General features: G+C 37.4%; 1 protein-coding gene across 5 annotated transcripts in view; it reads right to left on the bottom strand.

Moving 5' to 3' along the window:
• Positions 1-19,758, bottom strand: part of LOC306864446 (disks large homolog 2) — a 224,042-nt gene that overhangs the window by 50,989 nt on the left and 153,295 nt on the right. For 2 of the 5 annotated variants that reach the window (XM_079408457.1, XM_079408459.1), the window contains 7 exons: positions 18,538-18,588; positions 15,953-16,077; positions 10,654-10,823; positions 9,788-9,924; positions 9,087-9,231; positions 8,756-8,897; positions 4,336-4,395 (listed from right to left, as the gene is read on the bottom strand). In XM_079408457.1, the coding sequence (XP_079264583.1) occupies positions 4,336-4,395; positions 8,756-8,897; positions 9,087-9,231; positions 9,788-9,924; positions 10,654-10,823; positions 15,953-16,077; positions 18,538-18,588 (830 nt within the window). Of the gene's footprint in view, positions 1-3,432; positions 3,592-4,335; positions 4,396-8,731; positions 8,898-9,086; positions 9,232-9,787; positions 9,925-10,653; positions 10,824-15,952; positions 16,078-18,537; positions 18,589-19,758 lie in introns of all 5 variants that reach the window. The other 3 variants (XM_079408456.1, XM_079408458.1, XM_079408462.1) reach the window with 2 other exon arrangements.

A 19,758-nucleotide genomic window follows, 5' to 3' on the forward strand; every position in this document is an offset into this window, starting at 1 on the left:
CAATAGACTTTCATCAGATTCACAGATTCAGAGAAAACACACAGAGCAATTTAGCTGTTGAGCAGAAATGTTAATACACACGTATTGATATGTGCACCTCCCCGCTGTTCTCAAAAACGCTCTGTCAGCGAGATAACTGGATGGCCTTTTCACTTCTTAGCTCAATGGAATCTCCAGATAGCAGCCTCTTCTGCACCTTTGACTGTCAGAATCACAGCGGTAAACTCCAATACACTCAGCAGATGCAATCAAATCTTTTCTGCTTCATTTTCTGTCCCTCTTAAAGGGCAAGTTGGCCCCCTAGGGAACTTTTAAGGAGGACACAATCGTAAACACTGAACTTTTGTTATTAAAAAACGTCAATGTTTTCTCCCGAGGGAAATTGGTAAATGCTTGGTACATCATGAGAACTACAAGAGTTACAAAACGGGTTTTGACAGAAATTGTACCACTGATCAATGTGAGATGGGCCTGTATTGTCAACTATCAGTAAGAGAGGACGGAGGTTAAGAAGAAAGGGTTTCATTATTTGCTGGTTCACTGAAGCACATGTCCCACAATGCATTTTAAATGAATAACGCAATTTTAAATGAATAAATCCATAATATATCCCACAAAATGCATAGTCAAGACTTTGCACAAGTCATGTACCAAAGTTTAATACTAGGGTTAGTGGTTTGTTCAGATCTCTTTCTGTCTTAGCAAACACCACCAATAAATTAAGCTAATTTAATCTTCATGGCCTCACTGATAATATGAGTTATGAATAAAAGATGAAAAGGCATACTTTAAAAAGCTCCAGTAGAATTAGTATTCTCCTTGTACAGAACATGCTAATATACATAAATAACACCTGTCACTGTTAGAAATGCTTTAAGATTTCAGACATTTGTTATATACATTCTCCAGAAGCGTATTTCAACAACATTTGTCAGCAAACTAGATTAAGCTAGTTTATCCTGCTCTAAAAGGAACACAAGTCATACAAATTAGAAGTAACAAAATCTTGTGGGAACTGTGATTTATGGTTCATGTCACAGCAGAAATTGTCCACATCAGCAAAACACAATTAGTATGCACCCTTCGCTTTTAGCCCCAAACAAAATTATTAATCATGATACCAACAAACCATCACTTCAGATCAGTGAGCAGCTGGTGTAGGGGATATGACCACCATCGAATGCATATGCCGCGAAACTTCCGAACAGCCCGGAAAGCAAAGCTTCATCCATTTGGATCCAAATTTAATGATGTGGGATTCTCCCTCCTGACTGATGATTCAGAGATGACAAGATCTGATTCATCTGAGGCCCTCCGAAATACATCAGATTTGATTCCTCCAGGCTTGAGGTTGTTGATTATTATCAAATTAATTTTTGTGTACTATTGCCAAGTAGATACACATTAAGAAAACATCAAAGACATCTGAATTCTAGTCAAATCAAAGAGAATGACTACACTGAACAAGAAAGAGTCTGCTTGAAACATCATTTTGCTAATTGCATACTAGTATCTCCTGGTGATGCCTAAATGGGTCAATAATACCTGGATACATTTTTGAATTTACCAGCTAATACCAGCAAAGTATTTTGGTGTTTATGCGTCACAAAATGAGAATCATTCCCTTTTGGTATGATACTGACAATCTCAGATGCTCGGTCACACAGAATTGGCCATTTTCACAGAACTGCTGCCTGTGCTTTCCCTTGAAGAGCATCATCAAAAACCGGCAGACCCTGAACATGAGAGACAGCAATCCATTAATCACAGATGTTATCGCTGGCATTTTCATGAACGCTTTTCCCGCAAGTCCTGAGGATTTAAGCGATGCATTAGGTGTTAGCGGTGGCGTTCTGAAATGCAAATCAACTCAAATCCCAGAGAAGCCAATTAGACGCCGCTTTATAATTCATAGAGTAACGAACTTAAAAATCAAAACAAACCGGTACACAAAGCACACCCACGCTGAGGGCATTATGCACAGTTTCGGATAACTGCAAAACATTACTCAGCCATTTGTGCTTGAGAGTCTCTTAGTCCCGAAGAGCATTTCCTCTGCGGCCAAACCCCCGGTTTACACTCTGTTCATCTCCGGACTATTACATTTATATGCCAAGTCATTTAATCAGAAAGATGAGAGATGTTGCATTATTGCTAATAAAGTTTTATATCCAATTAACGATACAAGCTGCTGCCTGAACCTAAATAGAAATCAGTTAGACAGGAAATTAGGAAGATAAAATCTATCCACTCTGATTTATAATGCACTAATGTCAGATGGACACCACAGGCACACAAGCAAACAGCATATGACAGCAGCCAAGCTCTGACCTTTATGGGGAAGCTGTCAATAAGCAAATCGGTCTAACAAATGAAAATACGGACAATTGGCAGTGACTGCGGAAGGGAAGGAAGTAAGTGGACATCTGCAGCAGAGATGTGATTCAGTTATAGTGTTGTCACAGTTAACTGCCATGGTAACTACCAATCTTCACGCTCGTGTCCTCTACGTGCACTTTGCATCGTTGTCAAATAAAGTATAAAGGAATAAAAATGAAAGAGAATTATGCAAAGCTGTTAGAGTTGCTCATCTGAAGTATTTTTTCAGCATGAAATGGCATTCGCAAGCTGTTTTCTTCTTTTCATTATCAGACATACACTACTGTCAAAGTTTAGGGTCAGTAAGAATTAAAAAAAAAAAAAAATGAACACTTTTATTCAGCAAGGATGCATTGTGCTGAGCAAAAGGTGTCCGTAAAGACATTTCTAAAAGATTCTCTATTTCAAATAAAAGGTTTTCTGAAATATTTATATTTTTCAAATATACCTGAAAAAATGTATCAAGGTTTTTGATAAAAAATATTAACCAGCACAACTATTTTCAATTTTGATAATAATAAAAAATATTTCTAAGCACCATATTAAAATGATTTCTGAAGGATCACGTGACACTGAAAGCTGGAGTAATGATGCTGAAAAGTGCCATCACAGGAATAAATGACATTGTAACATAAATGAAATTAGAAAACAGTTGAAATATTTAATCAAATAAATGCACCCTAGGTGAGCATAGAGAATTATTTCACACATATTTCATATATAATAAAAATCATACCAACCTCAAACTTTTAAACAGTAGTGCATTTTCTTAGAAAAAATAAATTGATTTCATCTTGGTTTCTTTTTGAAGGTACTCTCAAAGTTTGTCGCTTCACTCTATCAAACCTCTGCAGATAATTAAAAGAAAAGACTAAGGAAAGAGTGAGGTATACTAAGACTAGTGTATGATGGGCGGTTCATGCAGGTGAATTTGAAATGGGGCGGGGCATGCAAGTGAGCATAAATTAGGGCGTGACCATGCAGGTAAGGTGTGGCCACAGTTTTCATTCACATGCCTCATTCATGTCCCATGCAGAGCGCTGTGCTCAGTACCTGGTGATCTCTGAGTCAGGGAGCAGGCCTACGTGATAGTGAGGGAAGTGGGGGATTGAGTGCATGGGGCTTTTATCAAACTCCACGGGGGAGTAGAGATGGGGAGAGGGTGCGCGGTCACTCAGTTTGTTCACAGTGCTGTAAACTGGCTCTGGAGGCCTGGTGTGGGAGAGAAAGACAGAGGTAGAGAGCAGAGCAGCTAGGGTTAGTGTGCCGATGTAGATTGACAGAGTAGTGACAGCCTGATATACAGGCAGGCCATTTGTATTTTTTGTAATTTTTTTGACTTGGTTTACAGTATAAATATTGAAACAACATATTGTCTACAACACATTTTACCTGAGAAGCAAAATTCTATATAATAGTAAGACTTGATTATGTCTTTGAATTCAGAGTTTTCACTGAATTCAAAAACCCATATCAGTCGACCGGTAACAGAGAGAGGAAAAGATAGACCAAGAAAGAGAGAGTGAAAAACATAGCAGTGGAAGTGCGAGGAACTAGGAAAGAACTGCAACTGGTTAGTTCAACATTTATCTTCGATAATTAGTGGAACAATTTTTAAAATGGACATTTCAGTTTCACCTTTCTTCAACTCAGCATCTTTAATTAGCCCTCAAAACTTCAATATTTGCTTTTAATAATTAACATTCTGTTCATACTGTCATGCCAGTGTAAAGAGACTCCACAGGGATTGACATCCAGGGACCTTTTATTCATTCCCTCTATCTCAATCACTTTTGAACTCTCAAAATTACATATCTGACTGTCGCGGTCTCATTTTATACAAACAATCCAGTCTCTAGGGTTCAAAAACAAAATTAGCTGTGGGAAGCATGCATTGTGCAGGAGGACATAATTTAACATTCGTGACCCAAACGACGGCTCACTTAAGACGCTCACCTCAACTGGAAGTGCTGGGAATCAAACCTGTGACCTTCCATCTCATCTAACGAGGGGTTTCTGATTAGAAACAGACAACAGGTTAGCATGAAGACAAAACAGACTGCAGTTTATATGAATCAAATGTTAAAATGTGCATTCAAAACGGCTGAAATGTATTCAGTACTTGTTACGTGTAGCATGCAGAGACAAAACAGAGACACCAACAGAATTCAGGACAAAACCAAATGTGACAACACAACAAGCCCCCTTATACAACACAACTGGGTTTGACACACAAACAGACCAAACCAACCACTCAAAATATTCAAAATTAAATCAGATACACTACCATACAAAAAATGAGTGCTAATCACTAGTCTCTAACATTCCCTGCAAGTTTCAGTGAGCATCTGGTTGTGGGTAAGAGAGAGCAAGATCTTACTGCAGAAACAAGGCTACATTAGACATATTGCAGATAATGCGAGTACTGTAGGATATATTTGTGACAGGCTCCTCACCGGACCGCATTCTCTCCTCGCTCTGCGTCATGTGAGGCTGTCTTGTGACTTGTCTTGAATGGAGATGACAGACACAAACTCTTTTACCTTCCCTACATTCTACCATTTGTCTTTCTATCTTTAACAGTACTCTTTGTATCTTCTCCTCCCCAATGTATCTTTCCTCTTTCTCTGTCTCTCACTGCATGTCTGGCTTCAGCACATTTCTTTAAATCTGCAATTCTCCCCTTCTCCTTGCCCTTAATACAGGGTCACAGTGGGCTAAATAAAGCCATGACAAAACCCTTATTATCAACCATGGCACAAACCCTCTGGCACTTCACACTGACGGCGAGGCACAGAGATAGAATTAAGAACAGGCCAGCATCAACGACTCACATTATACATATATGGAACCACAAACTTAATACGATTTATCAAGTTAGTAGTAGCACACATTTATAGACAAATACCTTCGATGGCAGATATTTTGATGGTCCAATTATACATCAATTATTATACAGTATAATACATTAATTTGAAACACTGAAATCTCACTGGTCTAAAAACTTTCTCCGTATTAAACATCAAATACCATCTGAAGTGTCAGTGTGGACAGACAAATAGCTTGTTAGAAGAAAGAATTGTGGGTGGGTTTATGACCAGGAGGCCCACTAGGGGGCCTCAGCTAACTTCAAAGGGGGCTTCAAAATTATAAAAAATAAATAAAAATAAAAATAACATACACTTCCAATCGAAAGTTTGGAGTCTTTTAAAATACATTACATAATATTACTATTTTTTATTGATAGGAATTAATCATTTTTAGCAAGGAGCCACTGAATTATTACTATTTCAAATATTATATTGTGAAAATCACAGCGTACACTGGGGTCAAAACTAGTGTCAAGGGTAAAGCAGACCGAACGATGATTTTACATGACCAGCAAAGGATGCTGATGTAAGAACATGTCCATGACCACATGTACATAACCATGCACAACAGTTTTTTAGAATTAAATTCAGAAATTAAAGTCCTTAAGGTCAGTGACAGCTGTTCCTCAGAAAAGCACACAGTTTGCTGAATTACATATAGCATTAGAACTCTCTGCCTACACATCTAAAAATCATGAACGTCCAGTTCATTAGAGGTGTGCTTAGTAATAATTGAGTACTGACCCAAGCTAGCACTGCTGAGTGTGTATGTACATGACGTGAGTATAGAATGTTCTACTTCTGCAGCTGTATTATTTATGATGATTGGTGTGTGTGTGAGGGTGGGTTTGCGGTCCTATAACCTCACAGAAGTATGTGAAGCATTTGCAACTGTTTTTAACATTTTGTGTATAACATAATGGTGTATGTTTGTGTGCATGACTTTCCTCTAATAATGCACGGAGATTAAGGCAACATAACCAAGTCCTACACACCCTGCATCTTCACAATCTGTTCCCCTAAACCAAAATGACACATGCACGAACAAAAACTTGTCTATCCTCCTCCTGAACATCTGCCTAATGCCACACCTAATTAATTATTCAACTTGTGAGCCATAATATAAGTTTACATTTATAATGCAAACCTACATGAAATGCCCCATTCCATATTCCAGAGTCTCTGAACTTAAAATAGATATTAGCAGCTACAACATTTTGCCATTCCATATTATAATCTTCAACCAAACCTTTTATTTCCTCTGAATCTCCTGTGGAAAACACAGTAGAGATGAAGGGGGCTGAACTTCCAGATTGGCTTATGCTTCTTCAAACACAAAGACCATGTAAACCTCTTACAGAGAAAAGGGGGTTTAATCTGTTTCTCTCACCTCTTGGAAATGTCACGTTCTTTGTTTGGAATGCATGTTTGCATGCACGTTTAGCATTCGTAGTGAAACTAGGAATTTTTCACAGCAGAGTGGCATTAACTGTGTTTCACAGTGGGAGATGTTAACAAGGCCATCTGTTAAAAGTGACAAACATGGTTGAGAAATTACAGTGGCAGTTTTGAACTTGGGTATTTATTTAGCAATTATTCATCTAAAAATACTCTGGATTTTCAGAAAAACAAATGTCTTCCCCTGTGGACTGATGAAGCTTATTGTGGCGAGTGTGGCCATAAGCCAATAAGGCTAGTGAAATTCTGGGATTCAGATTCAGCTACACACATCCAATGCATGTCCGAGAGACAACAGCCTCAAATACTGTTAAGCAACCAACGCTAGACACTCATAACACTGCTATCAAAATCCTCAGAGGCCCAAAACTGCCACAGGGTATATTAACACATCAAGAAGCCAGCCTGCAGAAAGAGTGTGAGACAAGTTAATCAAAACTGAAGCCTGTTATGACTTTCTTTGGCTATTCTCAATTCACAGTTCTCATGGAGTCTGTTAAATCCTCAGATTTAGTTCTGTGCTTCAGTTTTCTTTTCCAGAAAAACTCCAGGGCTGATGCTCAGTATTCACATCACTTGGAGGTTCAGGTTGCATTGCAGTGAACCAAACATATCCCTAACCCTGCAGCCCTGAACACATGTCTCCCAAAACACCCTTAAAAGCAGCAAGTTTTGTTACTTTTCACACAATTTATGATTACAGTGGCAGATTATCAATTAGTGATTATTTACAATTTTCGAAAATCAGTATGACCATTCGGTCCTTTTTATAATAAAAATCTTATGCTATGTGGGCTGTTAGGGTGTTCTAGGCGGTTCCTTACTGAAAAAAGACCACCTCTAAAGCCCCGTTTCCTCCGCAGGAACTTTACCCAGGAACTAGGGACTTTGGGCCGGTACTCGGTGTGTTTCCACTGCAGGAACCAGGATCAAAATAAAGTTCCGGGTAAAAATTTGACCCTCAGAAAATCCCTGCTCGCGAGGTAGTACTTTTTCAAAGGTCTGGAACTTTCAGGGGTGGGACTTGGGCGCTGAACATGCTGATTGGTTGAGGTCACGCAGTATTTCAACCACCATATATTCGCATATTTTTTTTAAATATTACTGTTATTGTGTCATGAAATATAGTTTTAAAAGTATTTCAGGCGAGAATGTAGTTGTTTAAAACTCAAATCTGCAGTTTATTTATAAAGACAGCACCTAATTGAAAATGTTATTCGCCGATTTCGGAGACATGAGCTCCACGCGATCACCGGGAATATGATGGATATGAATATGGCAATGATTATTTTGATATCGTGGCAGTTTGCAAATGAAATGTCCGGTGACTGGCGCTAAAATGTTAATGCTCTATTGTATTTAATATAATATACTACCTAGATTAAACCCTACTCAAAACATAACCAATAGAGGTAACTAAAGCAAAGTGAAAATAAACATGCATTACATTGAAGCAACCATTTTAGCTTGCTTCTTGCAACTTTGTGCTTATTTATCAAATGTTGTATTACGTGATACTCAGACCCTGTGTACTCCGCAAGTACAACACTTCACCAGGTGAGCTACTGAGCAAGTTTACTATATCTTTGACTTATGTCATAAAATAGTATTGTGCATAGAACCGTTCGAAAATTGTAAATAATCACTAATTGATAATCTGCCACTGTAATCATAAATTGTGTGAAAAGTAACAAAACTTGGTGTTTTACTTCCACTCAGATGGAAACTGCAGTGAATTGTAGTGTATATATAAGCATGTTTTTGCAAAAATGTAGGTAGAGCCTATGTTGTTCTGTACATTCACAACAAACACGGACCACTAAAAATCCAGGAACATAAAAACATTACAGAACTAACAGGACAGTAGGGAATCAAGGATGGGACAGTAAATCCCAAAACAATCCCATCACAAGGTGTGATGACGCTGCTTGATTGTCTTTTGGATTTCCACGGGACACATGGGGGAAGGGGGCTACACAGTCTACCTGCGGGCAGTGGCTTCTGGTAGAAAGGGAGGGAATTACCGTAGGAAAGAAAAACCATCCAACCTGTTAATGTCCTCTTCCCCCAGCAAGTGCTTGGGCAGGGGGGAATATCGGCCGGGGGAGATGGGCGGAAGACTGGACTTATATTCCAGAGTGCCGTTATTACCAGGGGAAGAGATATGATTTTCCATAGTGGGTGAGAATGCTGTAGAGAGACAAAGAGAGAGTTTATCTTACACATATTGGCTATTCATAATGCTGACTTTAAACATTTTTAACATTTCCATTTTACTATCAAATTTCTAAGCATCATTCATTATTCTCTAGCATTATTCTGATTTAAGAAAGCATATGTATTACATAATTAAGAGTGCATGTGGTAAGAATCACTCACAGTGTGTGATATCAGGCGGCCCATAGGGGTCTGAGAGATAGACACTAGTGGGTTTCCCAACCTTTAGGTATACCACATCTGACGTGTTCTTCAATATGGCCACTGCTTCTTCGTGGGTCACCTCTTCTAGAGTGTAGTTATTCACCTGGGTGAAAGAGAAAACAAGTGAGATGTGTTAAGCGGGCAATCCAGAGTTCCGTAAACAGTTACGCTCTAGTGGTCAATGGCAAATCAGAGCTGCCAAATGTGTCCTGCCCAGTGGATTACACACAGCACTGATCTTGCTAATTAAATCAAACTCAGTCTTAAAGCGTTTAACAACCCCCCTGGATTACAAGCAATGGAGTTTGACACTGACACTAGAGCGAAACTTCAGGAATGTAATCAGCCAACTATAGATGCAGCTCATTTCTCAAAGATCTCTGGGGGCAGCTTCTATGCATTTGGACAGTGATTTTTGTTTTGTATGAAACACTCAAACCCCAAACTTACACCACTGGTTGAGCCTATTTGAGCTGCTTAAACACATTTTTTGGGAAAATAAACAGAAACATATCTGTAATAAAAAAAAAACTATAACAAACTTAAAGACTTAAGTAAATTAAAATACTGAAACTAAAATAAATAAATAAGATAAAACTAAACCACACTGAAAAATAAAATAAAATAATAAAATAAAATAAGAGGTCAATGAGCCATACCATAAGCAGTCTGTCTCCAACTTGTAACCGTCCATCCTTCTGCGCAGCTCCCCCATCAATGATTTTAGTGACATAAATGCTGTTATCACCCGGGATGTGCTGGTTTCCCACACCACCTGCAATACTGAAGCCGAGCCCTATGGGATTTTGAGAATGGACAAATCAAAAGTGTTAGCTACGTCACCATAGATGCAGTGAAAACAGACTACCTCTAATTTATCAAACCTATGTCATTCCCTCACACAGAAGCAATGCTGAATCTTTCAGAAGTTAACTGACTACTAGTAATAAACAGTGCTCAAAACTCACTCAGAGCAGAAAGTACACACTTTCCTCAAGCATAATCTAGTTCCTCAGTTTCCTAGAGGAGAAAACAAGTTATACTGTAGAGTGTGTTAATGTTGTTTTGGATTTGAGGAGTCTACGGTGCCCGAAGCTCTTCCTCCAGATTTGTGCAAGTGCTGCTGTATGTGTATGTGTGATGCATCTTCCTCTATGTGCTCTGAATAATGCATCAAAGCTGTGTCTTTCTCAGGATATAGTTCTGTTTATTGCGCCGCCCAAACAACAACCAACAAAAAGAAGGCGTGATAACTCTTGTTATGGCTCAGTGGAGTTTCAAATCTTGATTTGTTTTCCATTTATCTTCTCCTAGATATGAATGTGTACATGAGTAATAGCCTATTTTCTTTCATAACAGCATAAATCAGAAAAAAATATTGGATTCAAAACTATGAACAAACAAAACTAAATTAAAAATGATTTTTTTTCGCAAAGCAGCCAACCACCGTGACACATCCCTAATGCAAACGGTGACAAACAGCTCAGGTAACAGATGGGTTTTACGGTAACTGTAAATCTGAAACCTTTTGGTCCTTTTATAAGTTTGATTTCGGTGACGGTTTCCAGCATTGGTCTCCTCCTGCGCACATAGAGCCTCACAATCGATCCGGCCGCTTTCAGAGCCTCCACCGCCTTACTGTGAGACACCTCCGAGACATCTGCGTCGTTTACACGCAAAATACAGTCATTCACTCTGTGGAGAGAAATAAGAGCGAGGAGTGAGTTTTCTGAAGTCTTGGTGAGCCTCCTGCAGAGAGTTCCAGATCACGGCAGCCTGTGGTCCAAGCACAGCCGCCTCCTGGGGCATGCTCACATAGAGCAGCTGAGACCCAGCAAACAAGCACACACACACTCAACCAAACCATGAACACACACACACACAAACGCACAAACATATATGCAATGTATACACAACTGATTCAAAGTGTTCTACAACTCAATTTAGACAGTTTATCATGATGCCTATGGCAACCTATGGTGGCAATATAAATAAAAACAGTATTATAAAATATACACCATTTACTGTACACAATATGCAATATACACATTTAAAAAGTAATATATATATATATATATATTATATAGACTGTACTGCATATATGATATTAAAATAAATACATATTCATATAATTGTTGTTATTGTATTGTTATTGTTAACTGAACTATAAAAGTTGCTTTAGAAAATTGAAATAAAGCTTAAGTAAATAAATAAATAAATAAATTATAGAAATGTTTCCTTCAAGTATAAATATTAAAATTTACTAAACATATAGGAGAAATAAAAAAAATAAAACATCAAAAACTAATATAAATGACAGGCTCATTGACAAGTGCATAACAAAATTGTTCAAACTTAAATTAAAATGAAAATGGAATATTATGTGATTATATATTAATAAAATATTAATTAAAATGATAATAGTATATAAATAATACTAAAATAACACAAACACATATACTATGATTAATTTATTTTACATATTAATTATATTCATTTTATTATGTTTAATTATGTATTTTATTACTTTGTATTTATTTTATTATTTATATGTTTCAATCATTTAATCATATACTTTAAAGCGGTCATATGGTGCAATTTCAAGTGTTCCTTTCTCTTTGGAGTGTTACAAGCTGTTTGTGCAGAGATAAGATCCCTGAAGTTGCAAAGACTGAAGTCTCAAAACCATATATATATTCTTTATAAAAGTTAAGACTCGATCATGCCCCCCTAAAACGGCTCATTCAAACACACCCCCACATGTCTACGTCACTGTGTGGGAAGATTGGCAAAACACCGCCCAAATGTATACGCAAAGAAAGAGGGCGTGATTTTTATTATTGTTGTAGTATTGTTACTGCCGCCGGTGCCATGTCCTGGAGACGCTGTGTTTCGTTGTGAAAGCGAAATTACTTTGTTTGGGCTTCGAAAAGAGGACACAACTAGAAATCAGTTATATAATCAGTTGTATTTACAACACTGTTCAATGCAAATATTCGAGTGTGCAGCACATTTTACGGAGGACTATTTCCTGAACCTGGAAAAGTAGCCTACAATGCTGGCTTGCACAAAGGCTGTTTCTATAAAGTGGGGCAATTCTAACTTTGCAAGGACTGTCTGGCGTTTCTGACTCACAGCCTGTAAGTACGTTTTCTTATTTAAAGGTGTCATATGATGCTATTTTATAGATCATTATTTTTTGTATTTGGTGTAACAGAATATGTTGACATGCTTTAATGTAAAAAAACATTATTTTTCAAATACTGTACATTAATGTAGTTCCTCTATGCCCCGCCTCTCTCAAATGCGTAGTTTTCTATAAAGCCCCTCCTTCCAACAAGTGCAGTCTGCTCTGATTGGCCAACTGACCCAGTGCATTGTGATTGGCCGAACACCACAAGCACATGTTGGAAATGTAACACCCCTTACCATAATCGCAAGCTTCAGCTTTCAAGTTAGTTTTATCAGTTCAAGTCCGAGAGGGCAAGAGAGTCGCGTGACAGACACAGTGATGATGCTCGTATGTATTTGCAGTACACAAGCCACAGTTCAGATGATTTCTGACGGGCAGTACACTCCGCTGTGATGTGACCCTGTTTCTCTCACACACACACACACAATGCGTTATGCGCAAAACTCAGCATTTGAGCAGTCAATAGCAAATACTTGAACTAATAACAAAACATACTTACAGATGCTGATTCAGAAGTGCCAGATTGTCATAGCAAAGTCGGAACTGACCCTTTTTTTTTCTCTAGAAATAGCCTTCATGCACAGCCAGCCTTGTTGCTCCTAATTGCATCTACTTTCGGAAGGCCAAATAAAGTGCTTTTGCATAGAAACACACAGCGTCTCCCTGACATGGCTGCATCAACACTACTGCGGTTACTGAAACCACGCCTTCTTTCTTTGCATGATCATTTGGGCGGCATTACGCAAATATTTTCACATCGTGACATAGACATGTGGGGGCGTGTTTGAGTGAGCCGTTTTAGGGGGGTGTGGGAGAATCTTAACTTTTATAAAGAATATCTTTTTGGGTTTGAGACTTTAGTCTTTGCAACTTTAGGGATCTCATCTATGCACGAACAGCTTGCAACACTCCAAAGAGAAAGGAAAACTTGAAATCGCATCATATGACCCCTTTAAAGAATTTGCCACTGACGATTCAAACGCGAGTTTTGAGGAGTGTAGAGTAGTGCTTGTTGTTTGTCATTTCTCTGATCAAAAATGCAGACATGGTAATGTTTACGACGCACGATGCAACACGATGCGTAAAAAGACAGTATAAGTCATTATAATCAGTAATTATGCCCCCACTCAATGCAGCAAATGCCTCGTTTATAGTGTTTTTTTTGTTGTTTTTGAAATGTTTACGGTAAGCGTGAGACATTTCCTTCTCACGCTTGAGGTATTCGGACAATCACAACACACTGGATAGCTGGCCAATCAGAGCACACCTTGCTTCTCAAAACGATGAACTTTGTAAAAATCGGCACGTTTCAGAAAGGCGTGGTATAGAGGAGCAACAATAATGTAGAGTATGTGGAAAATAATGTGTTTTTTGAACCTTAAACCGCATAAACACATTGCATTACACCAAATACACAAAATAATGTTCTTTTTAGCAACATCATATGACCCCTTTAAAAAAGTTTTCTTTGTTTTAGCTGAACAAAAGCATCCTATAGTTTCCCTATGCATCCCTCTCCTCTAACCATGCCCAGAAATGTCTTATTCCTGTCACTGATCCCAGTCCAGCTCTATAAAGTCTGATCATACAAGTACTTTACCCAATATAGAATCTCTAATGCAACTTCCTGTTCCTTTGCACCTCCAATCTTTAAAGCCTGCATGATTTATCCAGAGACTGTTCCACTTCCAACACTCCCAAAGTCAAACAAGGGTAGAGCAGAGAAAAAACCCATACACAATGTAATTGCTTCTGTAAATGCTGTTCACCTCCAACTCACAATAAATCTATCACGGCTTATTGGCGAACGTTCAAAGTGTCGTACTCTTTAAAAGACAGAATGCAGAATATGGGGTGGACAGGAAAGGGAATGGAAAGAGAAAGAGAGAAAGATGCTTGCGGCTATAAGGCAGAATATTGAACGTTAAAGTGGCGCAACTTGCCCAGAGAGAACAAGCAAGAGGAGGACTGGTGATGCTCCAAGCCCTGACAGACATGACTGAGAACGAGAGGATAAAAGAAAACAGCCAAGTCATGAAGCAGAGCAGGGCTAAAGGCTCAGGCAGGGCTGCCACATGCAGCTGCTGTTCGCAGCGCCGCACACACATGCATACAAAACACAGGAAGATCTGCTATCTCTCCAGCACAATCTAAGTATGCTTCCCTCTAATAAAACAACCCACTCAATCAGCTCCTGATCGGCCCTGACATGAATTGCAAACACATCCAGCCAGGAATAGAAACTCTACAGTGCACTAATATCAATAAAACCTTCGGAAACAACCAGAGGATCATCTTATTGCTCAAAGAATGCTCTTTCATAGATCAGGGGACTTAATTGAGTTCTGTCATATTATTGAATAATCAACTAAAATTGTTTGGGAGACAAAAATAGAAACAAATTAGATAATTGTTGCTATACAGCAAGAGTGTGGGCAGTATGAGATAATTTGGTATTTGTGGAATGATGAATAGTTATATTCATACATTTTTTTATTGTAAACTTAGCTTAAAAAAACAAATAATAGAGACAATTGTCAAAATATAAAAACATCTCCATGCAAGTTCCACAAAAGAAAGAAATTCATACAGGTATGGAACAACATGAGGGAGAGTAAATGATACAAACTAATGTGTAGGATGAACTATCCCTTGATTCCATTGCTTTCATTCACTAATCCTTCAGTAAGGTGTCAAATTAATGTTTTTTTAAAAATAAATTCTCACTAAATCAAGAAAAGAATCTTCGAACCTTGAATATTTACATAAAATGTATAATGCAAACTTGTTTGTTTTTACCCTGTGGAAGATTGACGTGATCCGAAAGTGATTTGGTCAGGTCTATTGGTTATACCCACACACGTCACCTCAGACCTCACAGATGGTAAATTTTTTAAAGTACCTCGCGGTCAGAGTGTGTGGCAGTCAGCAGAAAACTTCAGGTACTTCAGTTCTCCAGAGAGACATTAGGACTGTGATAAACAGCCCGATTTCAATCATTTACAGCAGTGAGAGGCAAAAGGGGTGAAGGAAAAAGAACGAGGGAGGAAGAGAGAAAGAGATTGCTCTACAAAGCCAGAGCAATAAGTGAGATCATTATGTTTCGAAAAAGAAAATTATTTCATGATCTACTGAATTTAAATCTTAATTTCTTAGTGCCATCTTAGTAAGAAACACAGTTTTATTTCCTCTGATAATCCATCAATTCAACAAAATGTTTAAAATCGATTCATTATTGTCTCCATAATGGACATTAAATATGGTCAAAAAAGTATATTTTGTAAACATAATTTTCATTACATACACTCTGCAGCAATGCCATTTTGGGTTCCCCAAGGAACCTTTCAATAAACCGTTCTTAAGAGATTTTTTTTTTCTTACTGTGAAGAACATTTTACTAGTCTAAAGAACCTTATTCCACTATAAAGAAGAATTTTTTGTACAATGGAAAGGTTTTATGGATGTCTCAGGTTCTTCATGTCTAAGTGTGTATTATATTTTTAGCATACAAATTTGAGTGTGTATTTAGAGAATATGTAAAGACAATTTAGATTTTTATATATTAGAATTAAAATGGGCATGTAACACAACAAATGCATGCACACAAGTGTTTCACAAAATGTTGGCCCACCTGAGTCTGCAATCTTCAGCTGCCGCTCCTCCAGGGATGATCTTTGTGATGAAGATCCCAGGATCATCGCCGATGTGAGGGTTATCTGTACCACCTGCTATACTAAACCCCAACCCTGAGTTACCCTGAGGAGACACACACACACACACAGAGGAATATATGAAAGATAGATTGGCACTTTATGAGACCTTTGCCTAAATAACAGAACAAAAACAGAATGAACAAAAAGAGAGAAGCGGAACATTATTTTTGTAGGAGGTGCACTTTGCTACCCATGACTCATCAGTGTTTACAGTTTGGCACGGCGTGTGTCTCTGAGCAGTGCAAACTCACAAATCAAAACCTGTCACAACCGTGGGCTAGAGCCACATTTAACATCTCTGAGACATAAACAGACTAACAGGCTAATATTTTGAAGTGACGTGTTTATGATGGGGCTCTCCAGGGTTCCGCCTCGGTATAATACACAGGCTTTTAAGCTTTAAACAAAGTGGATCGTGAGGAGAATTAATCTTTGCTGATTAGAGATGCTCCCTGGCTATGTTGAGAGATTGGATAGAACAGCAAATTTACGAAAAGGCAATACCAAAACTATAGCATCAGGGTGGAGAGATGGTTTTAAAGTGAAAGAAACAGAGAGAAATGGGTGACAATAACAGATCAGCCCCTAGCAGCAGAGATATCGCCTCGGCTTGTATCCAATTTTCTAGCTTGTAATCTCAGTTGAGTCTGCAGAAACCCCTGAATATACACTCTCAGCCTCCTGGCTCCAGGGTCGGACAAATCTGCACTCCCTCTAGTCTAGTTGACCTTTGCTATTGTCCATGCTCTGTGTCTAGTCATGTGGATCCGATTGCAGCTGCCAGAATGTCATCTGCAGCCGTCTAATTCTCTCTCTCTCTTTCTCTCTCACACTGACTCTACTGTGCACCCCAGACTTTCACTTGCAAATAAAGCATATAGAGTAGCCCAATTAAGAGGGTTCTGTCTAAATATGTCTAAATTAAAGCTTCTCAGTAATACTTTCTAAAGAGTTTGTATATATACCCCCGGTTTCACAGACAAGGCTTAAGCTAGTCCCTGACTAAAATGCATGTTTGAGCTGTCTCAACTGAAAATATCTTGCTCTGACATATCTTAAAATATGTCAGTGTCATTGTTCTGTGTCAGGATGCACACCTCAATGTTTTCTTCTAAGGCATTTTTGTAAAATTTGCTTAAATCTCTTAATTTACCTAAGGCCTAGTCCTAGTTTAAATTAAGCCCCGTTTGTGAAACCGGGCCTTAATGTATTATAAAGGTATTATGATATTCTTACTTTTATAACAATGCATTCATAAAATATGTATATATGAAATATAATATGTGTTTTCATGAATAAATATAATCATATATAATTCAGATATTTTACTAATTAAATCTTTAACATTCAAATTCAAAGTGTAAGATCAGTACCTAATTTTGTTTAGTTATGTTCAGTTTGTGCTATTGTGTCTTTAATGGTGCCACCATAACTGATAAATATTAATTAAATAATTATACTTATATAGGGTATATATATATATATACTGTATATATATATTATAATGAGGTATAAAATTATGAATCGTTTATGTATGTATATATATATATATATACAGTGCTGGGTAGTAACTGATTATATGTAATCTGGATTATGTAACCAGATTCCAAAAATTACTTGTAATTACAGGATATTCCATTTTAAAATGCTCATAATCAGATTACAGTTACTTTTTTATGGATCACATGATTGCATATTGTTCTGGACAAACATTTCAAACCTGGAAGAATGTGGGTGTGGCATTTTTGTTTCCATGTTTATTAATGTTTGTTCATGTAATGTTTTTGTGAACTCCTTAAAATAAAACAGTTTGGTTAATATTTCAATAATTTAGATTTTTATAAACTCATTAAGCCCAGTTTGGGAAACCCTGGTGTAATGTAATGTTTCATGCATTTTTTGATGTTGATATAAAGAATGGAATATACAGGATTTTCTATCTCTTTGCTTTTATAAGATCAACATGGTACGTTAAGTCTAAAACAAGTTTGATTTAAAAAAGTAATCTAAAATGTAGTCAGAATACATTACCTATAATGAGCAACCTAGATACATTATTAACTACAGTTTTCATCATATAATCTGTAATCAGTAACAGACTACAAATGGTAAATGTTCTACCCAATCAACCCTGTATATATATATATATATATATTTAGATGATGTATAACATTGACAGGAGACTGATAATATTTTGGTCAGGTAGGCAAATTCCCTTGTGGAGAGCAAATCCACACAATGATTAGACAAATCTAAAAAGCAATCATCATTAAATCAAATGATCTCACATTTAAAGTTATTACTAATCAAAGACTAAGCTTATTCCGTGACTGGTCATGTTTGATGGTTATATTTCAAGACCATGCTCACAAGCCAAGCTGTGAATGATAGGATTATCAGGTGGAAGAATCCACACAAGCATAAAACATGACCTGTGCTCAACTCAACTCTGCGTCTACGTTTCTATGGATGTGTACTGTGTGAGAGAGAGACAGACACTTACCCGCTCTAATGTAATCTCTTCAAATTCATATTCAATTTCTGTCCCATTTACCTATTGGAGGGAAAAAAAAAATTCCCATTAGATGTCTGCAGATGGAATTCAAAGAGGGCATTAATCATTTAACCGTCACATTAAATATCTAAATGCGATGCCACAATAACATCCTAAACCAGCAGCAGCCAAATTATGTGGAAAGAGGTTCATAACAGTTCAAAACATTTGCCGCTGTGATAAAGGATTAGTCAAATAACCTCTTAAAAACATCAGCATTCAACTCATTCTTCTTGAATGAAACAGGAATGAGGCTTTCATACGTCTTCAGCAGACATTGAGCCTCATATCTATTCAGCTCACAGCTGTAATTGTCTAAATCTAAGTCCGGACACTAAAATCCATAATCATTTACCTGCTTGTACAATAGGACCAGGCCTCTAGGGCAGACATGCTGGCTCAGGCAGCCCTTTGGAGATGAATTCATACTCAACGTGCTGCTAGAAATGGCATTGACAGACAACTAATCCAATTTCAAATTCTATTTCAAATGAGGGTCATCTTCGTGCTTGATTGGAGACATTCATCTTAATTATTCTTCAATAAGTGAAGCAAATGTAAATGGCCATAAGGCACTCTTATACTGTACATGCTAAAGAGCTTTTCAAGCAGCATGGGTGCTCTCACGTTCATAATTTGAGAATACAAATATCTTCAACATTTGACTTCTTCAGATAAACTACAAGGACCTGGCTACAATGTACACTGAATACTATATAAAAGACAAAATTACTATAATTATTATCATATTATAGTTACATATTATATATTATTATACATAGTAGCTCAAAAGTCGGTAAGATTTTGTTATGTTTTTGAAAGAAGTGCTGCATTTTTTTAAACCAAAATACAGTAAACCAGCAATACTGTAAAATATTGCTACAATTTAAAATAACTGTGCAGAAATGCATAGCTCGTGTTTCTTTATTTATTTATTGCATTAAGTGCGCTCTATTGTAATAAAATTTTGTATGTTTTACAACATTTTACAGCTATTAAAAGATGTATTTTCTGTGATCACCAGCATCATTTCACAGGAGCTGTCCACAGAGCTTGTTTTAGCCCAACAAGGACATTTTATGTTGAAGTGCCTCGATAATATAGCAGCCTTGGCATTTACAGTGAGTGTGCATGTTTCACATTTGACTTTTTTTTTATACTGAAGGGAGT

The sequence above is a fragment of the Barbus barbus genome, assembly GCF_936440315.1.
Source record: "Barbus barbus genome assembly, chromosome: 45".
Classification (NCBI taxonomy): Eukaryota; Metazoa; Chordata; class Actinopteri; order Cypriniformes; family Cyprinidae; genus Barbus; species Barbus barbus.